The sequence below is a fragment of the Balaenoptera acutorostrata genome, chromosome 1 (assembly GCF_949987535.1).
Source record: "Balaenoptera acutorostrata chromosome 1, mBalAcu1.1, whole genome shotgun sequence".
Lineage (NCBI taxonomy): Eukaryota > Metazoa > Chordata > Mammalia > Artiodactyla > Balaenopteridae > Balaenoptera > Balaenoptera acutorostrata.
The window spans coordinates 34987218-34998745 of NC_080064.1; the positions used below are offsets into that span (position 1 = coordinate 34987218).

Below are 11528 nucleotides of genomic sequence, written 5' to 3' on the forward strand. Positions count from 1 at the left end.
CCATTTGTATATCTTCTTTGAAGGAATGACTGTTCAAATCCTTTGCCCATTTTTCAATTGGCTTATTGGTCTTTTATTGACTTTTTTAGAGCTCTTTATATATTGTGGCTACTACTGTCTTATCAGATACGTAATTTGAGCATGATTTTTTCCCACTGTGTAGGTCGTCTTTTCAGTTTTTTGATCGTATCCTTTGATACACAAAAGGTTTTGATTTTAATGAAGTTCAATTTATCTTTTTTCCTTTGGTTACTTGCATTTTTGATGTCATTTTGTGCTTGCCTAATCCAAGGTCACACAGATTTACACCTATCTCTCCTCCTAAGAGTTTTACAGTTTTAACCCTTACATTTGGGTCTTTGAGCCATTTTGAATTAGTTTTTGTATATGGTGTGATGAAGGTCCAACTTCATTCTTTTGCCTGTGGATATCCAGTTTTCCCAGTATTATTTGTTGAAGAGACTGTTGGTTTCCCATTGAATGCTCTTGGAACTCTTGCCAAAAATCAAAAATTGACCATCTGTATGAGAGTTTATTCTGGGCTCTCAATTCTATTCCATTGATCTATATGTCTATCCTTATGCCAGGCCACACTATCTTGTTACTGTAACTTGGTAGAAAGTTTTGAAATTGGGAAATACAAGTCCTCCAACTTTGTCCTTCTTTTTCAAGATTGCGTTGGCTATTTGGGGTCCCTTGCATTTACATATGAATTTTAGGATCATCATATCGATTTCTGCAAAACAGGAAGTTGGAATTTTGGTGGGGATTGCACTGAGTCTGTAGATCAATTTGAGGAGTATTGCCATCTTAACAATATTAAGTCTTCCAATTTCTGAACATGGAATGTCTTTCCATTTATTTCAATCTTTAATTTCTTTCAAATATTTTGTAGTTTTCAGTGTATAAGTCTTGAACTTCTTTGGTTAAATGTATTCCTAAGTTTTTTTTATTCCTTTTGATACTATCGTAAATGGAATTGTGATCTTAATTTTATTTTCAGATTGGTCGTTGCCAGTGTAGCACACACATCTTAGGGAAAATGGATAGGGAGTAAACAAAGTCACAGCAGTTGTTAGGCTCTAGTATATGGAAATAAATCTAAAGAAGGCAGTGGACTCATGCAGGCTATGCCTTTGAGAAAGTTACTAACCTTGTGGACCTTTATTTTCCTCTTCTGTAAAACAAAAATAACTATCCTTGTCCTAATGGCTTCATAGAGCTAGTATGAAGTGTAAAAGAAATAATTTTTAAAAAAATAAAGTGTTTGGCACACAGTAGATGATTAACTAATCTTAGTGCCCTTCCCCCTGCCCAGTTTTTTTCCTCCTTGCTTTAAAACTGTAGCTCCTTTATTAACTGCAGATTAAGCCCCATATTAGAACCTCTGTGCCAGGAACCAAGGAACAAAGTCCATATTTTTAGCCCCCATCTCTGCTGAAAATCCTACCTAATGTCCAGAGAATCCCCAGTGCCTATCACTGAATCCCAGCCATCTGCTGCCAGATGCCAGATCTCCTGGTGCCAGATGTCCAATGATTGAGACATGTTTTGGAGGTTACTTTTGGGTCTTATATGCCACTAGGCGCTGATACCCATCCCTCTTTTATTAAGACTTCAGAAATGTGCCACTCTTTTTAAGGTGATGACACATATCTTAGGAAAACCATCTCTTTTTTCCATGTTTGCTAGCAAGAAGGATCAGGGTATGGTATGCTTATGTCAGGTTTACGGAGCAAACCTGTCAGGGCCCCCTGCTCATATCTGTTAGCTAATATGCAAATGGAAAAACAGATGTCAAATAATTGCGAAAGCATAAGTGATTCAAGCAGGAAATACAGAATTTGGAGTCCAGAAGGAATGCTTTTCCCAGAGATCGATAGAAGTATGGATCATTCCTTTCAGAATTAAATGGGTATAGCCAAATAATAAGTTTCTTGTGTTTGAAAGGAGGAAGCACGTCTGGCAGTAGCTCCCCCTTTGAACTCCGATAGTATTTTGCACAGACCTCTCCTGATGCTATATCAGGCTGTGTCATTATCTTCTGTGGGTCTCTCTCCATCTTGACTGGGAATTCCTCTAAAGTATGTTCAATTAGTTATGTTCTGTAAGCATTGATTGACACTTGCTTTGTGCCTCGAGCCTAGTGTGAGATGTGGGGATTTAGAAAAAAAAAGTGAGTGGGACATGGGCTCTGCCAAATCAGCATCCTGGGGTGATAGGAGGTGCTGACTGTTTCTGGAAGCGAATTGACTAGATCCCTAGGAATTTATTTTGGCCTCTTCTGGGTGTTTCTGGAATACATTTTGATTTCATTTTGAAAAAAAGGGTTGTGAAAGGAGAGGCACCTGAGTAAAACCCAGAAAAAAATGAGGTTCGACGGCCATTTGATAAGACGCAAGAGTCGAGTCAGAGAAATCGAAGGGGCCGCAGTGAGGCGAGTTGGGAAAGAATGGATGACTCTGGACCTGGAGGTGGGGTGGCAAGGACGGCGCTCAGAGGCTTCTCTAACTACTTCTCTTGCTCTTTGTCTGTCTTCTTAAAGGAAAAGCTGTTTTTCTCGCAAGAGATAAACACCACCTCTCAGACATCTGCCATGTGATCCGCCACGATGTGCCCTACCTGTTCCAGAAGTACGTGAAGGAGTCCCACGGAAAGGATATCCGGGTGGTGGTAGTAGGTGGCCAGGTGATAGGCTCTATGCTTCGCTGCTCCACAGACGGACGGATGCAGAGCAACTGCTCTCTCGGTGAGGCACGAAAGCTCAGTCGGACTGTTGGTCAGGGGCGGCCACCAGGGTTTTTCATTAGGATGTTTGCACCCAGCCAGTGAATGTGTCTCGATCCCTCCTATCTGGTCAGACCGTCTGCAAGGCGCCAGGATCACAGAGAGGAATTAGAAACAAGCCCTTTTCCCTTAGCGGCAAGCGGTCCAGGAGGGGGACAGGTGGGTGTGAGTGCCATGACGGAGGTCAGGCCAGGGATGTCAGGACACTGAGATTTGAACCCTGTCCTGTAGGTGTTAGGACTTGGCAGTCAGCTTTAAACAAGGGAGTGACGTGAGGATTGGTGTTTGAGAAAAACTGACGTCTGGGAAGAGGATGGATTGAAGGCATGAGAGGGAGGCAGGGAGTTGAGTTTGGAAGCTGTGGCAATAGCTCAGGCAAGAAGTAAGGAGAGTCTAAACTAAGGCAATGGGGAACTCCCTGGCAATCCAGTGGTTAAGACTCTGCGCTTTCACTGCTGAGGGCTCAGGTTCGATTCCTGGTCCAGGAACTCCAGCAAGCCATGTGGTGCGGCCAAAAATAATAATTAAAAAAAAAAAAAAGAAACTGAAAAGTAAGGCTATAGCTGGAGACATAGCATATTCTGCTTTTCCATTGTAATTGAAGATTGTGTTTCTTTTTTCTTTTGAAAATTGTGTTTTTCTTATATGTTTGACGTTATTAGAAAGCTGCAGTTTGTGTCTGGGTCAAATGCATAACCTCATCCCATTAACCTATTGATAAAGCTTGTTTTCAGTTTTGGTGCATGGAGATGGTCCCGGGGGCATGGGAATGTTCATCTTCATCACAGAAATCTATTGTCAGCCTCATGAGTGGAATTTGTATGTTGGTAATGTGAAAAAGTACCCAGTTGTTATTTCCTAAATTGCCAGATGAGTATACCAGGTCTGGTGACTAATGAAGAGGCTGAAACACCAATCCGGTCCTTCTTCCTGAGTGTGATTGAGCAACCTCCCCAAGTGGACTCCAGGGTAGAGGCTGACAGTGTAGCAATTAATGAGAGTCCTTGCCCTCGGGCAGCTTATGGTCCAGTAAAGGAGAAGACGGATAAGCAGATCATTGTAAGGTACTGTGACTAAAGTGCTGTGATAGAAGCAAATGCTAGGCTCAGGTTGACACAGTGCTAAGTACCTAATACGTTATCTCATTTAATTTTCATGACGACCCCATGTCTTGCCACAGTATCGAACCTTATGTATTATCAGTTTGTCTTTTTCAATCAGCTCACAAAATCCATTCTTTGGGGACTTCCCTGGTGGTCCAGTGGTTAGGACTCTGCACTTCCACTGCTGGGGCCCTAGGTTCGATCCCTGGTCAGGGAACTAAGATCCCACAAGCCATACGGCCAAAAGAAAAAACAAACCAAAAAATCCATTCTTTAACTAGAAACTACACAGTTTTGTAATTTATCCATATTGCTTTTTTGATGAGCTCTTTTAAAGCTGTTCAATAGCCTTTTCCTCACACCATGTAATAGATGGTGGAGGGGCAGGGTTAAGGTCAAGCCATTAGTTCCTGAGAATACAAGTGTTAAGTCTTTGCAAAGAGACTAAAGGAAGACAGTTAAATCTGAGGTCTTAGCTTTTTAACAAGTAAGGGCAGTCAGACTCTCTCTGACCTCGGTATGAGATTTTTGTTTCACAGGCCTCTCCCTTCTTAGAAAATAATAATTTTGTTTCTTCTAATTTCTAAAAGGAATTCATTCTCAATGTAGAAAATACAGCAAAGTCAAATGAAAAACGATATTTATCATTAATCCCACCATCTAGAGACAACCAATGTTAACATTTTGGTGTCGTTTCTGACGATGTTTTTTTGCATAATTATGGTCATACTGTACAGCCTTTAATCTTTTTAAGTATTTTCCCATGTGATCACAAACTCTATCATTTTTAGTAATGGTTGTAAACGATGCTGCTTTCCTCTACTGTGAGCTATTTAGATTATAATTTTTCATTTACTCATCAACAAGTATCGAGTGCCTACTATGTACCAGTATTTTGACTTTCCAGTATTTTAAATGACTGCCATCAGCATCTTTGTGCATAAAGCTTTTTTTCCCAATATATAAGATTATTTCCTTCATGGTGCGATGACTGGGTCAGAGGATATAAACATTTTTTAAACTCTAGGAAAGAAACAATCATATTACTTTCTCAAAGGGTGTCCTGATTTCCATCCAGACCTTTTGTTGGTAATAAAAATGCCCATCTTGCTGCCCTTCCCCGACATCCCTCACCTCTCTTCCTTGAAGGGTCATTTGGCTCATTAGTCCAGTCAGTGCCTGGTGTTGTTGCCAAAATTCGGCCTCTGTACACTGGGGCCAGATTAAATCTCAGAGACAGAGTTTTGGTGAAGTATTATAGAAAGGAATAGCTTTATTGCTTTGCCAGGCAAAGGGGGCCACAGTGGGCTAATGCCCACAGGACTGTGTGTCCTGCCCTGGAGGGGGTAGTGAGGAGACTTATAGCGTTCAAGGAGCGGGGCGTGGTCAGCTTGTGGACATTCTTCTGATTGGCTGGTGGTGAGGTAATGGGCGGTCAGCATCATCAACCTTCTGGTTCCAACCGGTCTGGGGTCTCCGTGCTTGTGGGCAGCATACCTTTAACTTCTTCCACCTGCTGGGGGTTTCAGTATCTGCAAAACAGCTCACAGGACGTGGCTCAGAATATTATCTGCAGTCCTTGAGGAAGAACTAAAGGTCCTTGACTTTGTTTAATGGCTAAAGTATTATTATCTTATCTTGCTTGACTGTTTTCCTTTCTTTCTGCATTTTCTCACTTCTCTGATTAAATTTATTCTTTGACTAAAGTTTTTCTACGACAAAGGGCAGGCAGAGGATATGGGTAGGGGTTTCTTCTGGGAAGGCCTTATATGGTCATGCTCGGTTACAGTGTCACCATTACATCACTGCACTTTCCCCACAGGTGGCGTGGGCGTCATGTGCCCACTGACAGAACAAGGCAAGCAGCTGGCTATCCAGGTGTCCAACATCCTGGGCATGGACTTCTGTGGCATCGATCTCCTCATCATGGACGATGGCTCCTTTACGGTGTGCGAAGCAAACGCCAACGTGGGTTTCCTAGCCTTTGACCAGGCCTGCAACTTAGATGTGGGCGGGATCATTGCGGACTACACCATGTCCTTGCTGCCCAACAGGCAGACCGGGAAGATGGCTGTCCTCCCAGGACTGTCTAGTCCCAGGGAGAAGAAAGAGCCAGACAGCTGTGCTTCAGCTCAGGGAGTCACAGAGAGCGTCTACGCCATCAACAGCGGGTCTACCTCTAGCGAGAGCGAGCCTGAACTGGGAGAGATCCGGGGGTCCTCAGCAAGCCCAGCGGGGGCCCCAGCCCCCATGCTGCCCGACCCTGGCTACAACATTAACACCAGGATTGCTTCAGAATTAAAACTTAAGTGAATTCCTGCTTTTTGGCAGCATTGAAACCAAATCCTACTGCTTCCCTAGTAGTTTTGAGCGAATAAAATCTGGACTAGTGTGATTTCATTTGCACAGAGACTAGAAATCCCATCTGGGCACTCAGCATTCTTTCTAACGATGATTTAAGCAAATGGCCTAGCTTTGCGGTTTTTATAAACACTAATATAAAAACCCTCACCGAGAACAACATCCCGACTGATGGATTTGAGACCGATGTCTGCTGCAAGCAGTTGGATGTTACGGCTGACTCTGTGCTGTGCTTCTGGCTTTTAGCAGTGGAGCCCATTAACTCAGAACGGCTCCTGGAAATACTGCACAAAAGAGCAACCACCGGACAGAGGCACGTGCAGAAGAGGTGGAATGTGACTGCAGTTGTGTGCTCTTCATTAAGTGTGTGTGTGTGTGTGTGTGTGTGTGAGAGAGAGAGAGAGGGAGAGAGAGATACTCGGAGTACACACAGTCCCAGCGCTATTAGAGAATCAGTCTCTGCTCCCCATCAATCACCATCTTGACCATATTTCTCTGACACTCAGGATATGGTGTTTTAAAGGGAGCTTCCTCCTTTGCATCTTCAGTGAAGCACTTTGTAGAAAGTGAGATTGAGCGTCCTTTGACTTCACTCGTTGGCAAACATCCTGCTCTGTAACTGGGGCTTTCTACAGATTGCTTTGCCACTCCAAATATATAGATCCTGCTTCAACTAACGCCAGCCCCAGCAGCCTCTTGCACCTTTGCTGCCTTTGACCTCAGCTGGAAATGCACTTCAGTGACCTAGTGGCCACACACTTTCTTCCTTAAGCATGCACTAGAACACCATGGACTTCTTTTCAATAGACTGTTCACTTGACATTAGAAGCGAGTGGGTTTTTAATCCTAGAAAGCTACTGGAAGATAATCATTTCCCCTCCTCTTCTACTGAAACTTTAGGTACTTAGCTGTAGGAGATTTTCTTGTATGAGTCGGTGTTGTGAGCCTGTTGGGTAGCTAGAGCCATTGGAAACACTCCAATCCCCTTGACATAACTAGTCTTACCCAGGTTCCAGAGACCTGTCCTTACCCACTTTTCCACACTGGGGAGACTCAGGTATCAGGAATAACTCGTTGCACATTTGGTGGGGGGGATGGGGGGGTGGGGGGAGTGGATAATGTAGACATGACACCAAGTGCTTTTCATTTTAACTCTTCCAGCAGTAGATGATGACACTGCCCTTGGGAGAAGTCACGGACATGGAGTGTTTCATTTCTGCTTCTGTGAAGTATGACAAAAATGAGCAAGGCTACCTTTTTAACCAAATACACTAGAACATATGCACTCAAGAGTCACCATGATTGTACTTATTCCCCTGGGAGACCTTACTCTTGAGCTGTGATGTTGCATGTGCCAAGAGCACTAGACTTCCTCTTTGGAGTTACCTTTGAAGCCATGCGAGAAAAGAGGCCTCATAACCTTATAGTCAGACCTCGTTTTTTTACACCACCCTTCCCCAGAGATCATCCCGAGCTCCATCACCCATTTTATTGATCAGACTTATCTTCTAATGCTCTTTGGCTGGTTAAAAAATATCATTCCTCAAAAGAATAAATCTACCCTTAAAGGACAAAGACTTATCAATGTTAAGGATGCTTACAAGTGGACAGTTTCCAAGGAAGGTTCTAGAAATGTTATGAGTAAGGTCAGCTTCCCTGGACTAAACATACATCTTCCCAACGTGACCAGTTTGAAGGAACAACACCCATTTGGGTGTACGAATTCCTGTACTTATTCTGCTGTAAATGTAAAACGTGTATAAAGTCAAACTATTACATTTTTCCACAACACATTTAAATAGAAATTGGCTTTGAAAATACCGTGGCTAAAATCAGATCTCACCAAGTAACTGAAACTGAAAAATGTTTGGCACCATGCAATGGAGATGTCGCACTACACAGTAGTAGTTTAAATACAGTCAACATAGGGTGCATGCCACTGAACCGTAATTCCAGTCATGTGTCTGTACAGTCGAAAAACGATAATCCTTCACCTTTATATAGGTTAAGACATGTACCTTATCTTTACCACTCAGGGTGGGTTTAGAAGGATGGTTCTAGGTCTGTTCTCGTTGGATTTGGCCAGATGCTTTCTACGTAAACCTCTGAACCAAGTGATGACTTTCTGGAAGCTGCATTCACTCCTTCCCACAGTTTAGTGCAAGCCCAGTCTCTCCACTTTACCTAAATAGATGCTCGTGAGCCCCATCCTGAGCACAGCAGCTAGAGGGTGCTTCCAGATTTGTCAAAGGGGGCCCATTTCCCAGCTGCCAGTGACATCTGTCGTCATTGGCATCATTGCTTGGAACCCAGCCCTGTCTAGAGAGCTGGGGCACAGCTGGATCATAGCCTCCCTCCAGGATTTCCCATACTGGCTGTGGGCCCTGTGAGCCTCAGCCAGGTGGCTGGGCCACACTCGTCACAGCTGCCCACAGGGCCCGCTGGAAGGAACCGGGGGTGTAGAGCCGGATCCCGGTTCTGGTTCTGCCCTAAAATAGCTGATTAACCTTATACAATCAAGTTGACTCTGTGCCTCGATTTTTCCATTCTTCTGCTAGGGGAGATGCCTATTCTATTTAGCTCTTGGGGCAGGTGTTTTGAGGTTGGAGTTAATTAATGAAGCTGTACATTGCGTGGGAGGTGGTAGAAGGACGCCTCCCACATCTGGTTTTTAGCAGTTTCCTATCACCCCTCCTCTGGGGGAGTTAAAGAGGCCATAAATTCTTGGCCTTAGCACACTAAACAGTGGTAGAGGGCCTGAAAAAGGATGCAGCTTCTCAGAGGGCTTATGACCTGAAAGAAGTAAGGCTCTTAGTGTATTCAGCCTTCTGGATGGATTGTATCTAACCTGAAACTCTTGACTCTCGTGTATCAACTAACAGTCTTCCTCATGTAACATAAATTGCAGTGTCTGTATACAGTCTTCCCATTATCTGGTAGTAGCATCTTGAAACTGGTCAAAACTTGAATGCCAATAGCTCAGTCACTCAGAATATATATGACTTTGCACTTGGGAAAAATGTCTTCATGCTGTTTGTCTGATTGCTGAGGGGTATGGGGTTCCCCCAGAAGGTGGATTTGGGGCTTTAGGTCTTGAGGATCTGATCAACAATATAAGTGGCTCTTAAGCCATTAGTGTCACAATTGCAGACTCAATTCTCCCAGCTCAGAGGGGATTCCATGAACTTTGGGGATGGGCGAGGAGGAAGGAGAGGAGAGGAAGGTCTGGGATAGTTTTGTGACATTTCAGTGGAAGAAATAAGTTGGGATCATCTGGAATTCTAGTGGGAAGGAGGAAGAAATGGCTCTTCCGTGGGTTGTTGGAATGAAAGAATTGTGAATATGTATTGCTTATAGAGGTAGGGGTCTTTCTTTGAAACTATTCTGTATAAAGAAAATGAGTTGCATGGGTTCTCATCCACCTCTCAGCGGAAGTAAGAGAGACATACCTCATCCCCTTTTTTTAAAAATCTTTTTTCATGAAGTTTTTTTTTTAAATTGAAGTATAGTTGCTTTACACTGCTGTGTCAGTTTCTGCTGTACGACAAAGTGAATCAGCCATATGTATACATGTATGCCCTCTTTTTTGGATTTCCTTCCCATTTAGGTCACCACAGAGCACTGAGTAGAGTTCCCGATGCTATGCAGTAGGTTCTCATTAGTTATCTATTTTATACATAGTAGTGTATATATGTCAGTCCCAATCTCCCAATTCATCTCACCCTCCCCTTCCCCCTTTGTCCTCTACCTCTGTGTCTCTATTTCTGCTTTGCAAATAAGATTATCTGTACCATTTTTCTAGATTCCACATATATGCATTAATATATGATATTTGTTTTTCTCTTTCTGACTTACTTCCCTCTGTATGACAGTCTCTAGGTCCATCCATGTCTTTGCAAATGATGCAATTTCGTTCCTTTTTAGGGCTGAGTAATATTCCATTGTATATATGTACCACATCTTCTTTATCCATTCCTCTGTTGATGGACATTTAGGTTGCTTCCATGTCCTAGCTATTGTAAATAGTGCTGCAGTGAACAATGGGGTGCGTGTGTCTTTTTGAATTATGGTTTTTTCAGGACATATGCCCAGTAGTGGGATTGCGGGGTCATATGGTAGTTCTATTTTTAGTTTTTTAAGGAACCTCCATACTGTTCTCCGTAGTGGCTGTATCAACTTACACTCCCACCAACAATGTAAGAGGGTTCCCTTTTCTCCGCACCCTCTCCAGCATTTGTTGTTGTAGATTTTTCGATGATGGCCATTCTGACCGGTGTGAGGGGATACCTCATTGTAGTTTTCATTTGCGTTTCTCTAATAATTAATGATGTTGAACATCTTTTCATGTGTTTGTTGGCCATCTGTATGCCAAACTATACAAACAGCTCATGCAGCTCAATATCAAAAAAACAAACAACCCAATCAAAAAATGGGCAGAAGGCCTAAACAGACATTTCTCCAAAGAAGACATACCTCATCCCTTCTTTAAGTCCTGATGAAGGCTGATCTTGAGAACCAGCTCTGAATGTAAATCAGAGGAAGGTTGAAGCAGCTAGCTGAGGGAGCTGGGGGGGGGGGGCGGTTCCACGATCACTCAAGTAACAGCTGACCCTCCCAGAAGTTAATGACCAGAATACCATGTGCAGGCGGTCACAGAGCCATGTCGGAGGGTGAGTCCAAAGTCAGTGAAGCAGCCTAGTAATTTCCTGTGCAGCTAGAGGTGCAGCTTCTATCTGCTGTCTGTCTATGCGGATTTTTTGGGAAAAGCCCTGACAGCGGCCTTCTTGTCACTATCCCTGGAGTTAGTGTTCCTGGATCTGCCACTGTAGCCCTAATAGAAAACCTGCTGCTGTTTATGACTGCTTCTGAGATTCCCCAGATCAGATCGTGGCTTCAACTGTTGTCACCTGGAAGACCACCATCTCAGGCATATGTTGTCTTACTCCTTTCTTAAAACCATATTATGCTTCCAGTCCAAATCTGTGGTTAGACTGCAGCCTTCCCTTCTAAAACTCACACAACTGAGTATGAAAACCTTGTCCCTTCAAGCCTTTCCATTTCCTTCTCCAGGCGCGTTTCCCCTGCTGACAAGTGGCACTGTTCTGGGCCCTGTGCTGGCATCCCAACACTGTTGGGTAGTCTTGCTCTGGCATTGTATATTCACTAGAGCTCTGAGGCAACCCTAAGAAGGTCACCCATCAAGCCAGATTTGAGGGCACAGGAATAGCAGCACTTTGGAACCAGTTCAGTCCCTGTTTTATAGATGGGACTCTGAAT

The 11528-nt window shown here is 43.5% G+C and overlaps 1 protein-coding gene and 1 non-coding gene across 2 annotated transcripts in view; both read left to right on the top strand.

Annotated features, from left to right (window-relative positions):
• The window catches only part of RIMKLA (ribosomal modification protein rimK like family member A), a 33595-nt gene extending 22847 nt beyond the window's left edge, over nucleotides 1-10748 (top strand). Inside the window, exons 4-5 of the mRNA XM_007164660.2 lie at nucleotides 2546-2749; nucleotides 5713-10748. Of these exons, the coding sequence (XP_007164722.1) occupies nucleotides 2546-2749; nucleotides 5713-6203 (695 nt within the window). The 3' untranslated portion in view covers nucleotides 6204-10748. The remainder of the gene's footprint in view (nucleotides 1-2545; nucleotides 2750-5712) is intronic.
• On the top strand, nucleotides 4035-4107 carry TRNAG-UCC (transfer RNA glycine (anticodon UCC)). Its single transcript has one exon. It is a non-coding gene; the product is annotated as a tRNA-Gly (tRNA).
• Nucleotides 10749-11528: the final 780 nt, after the last annotated feature.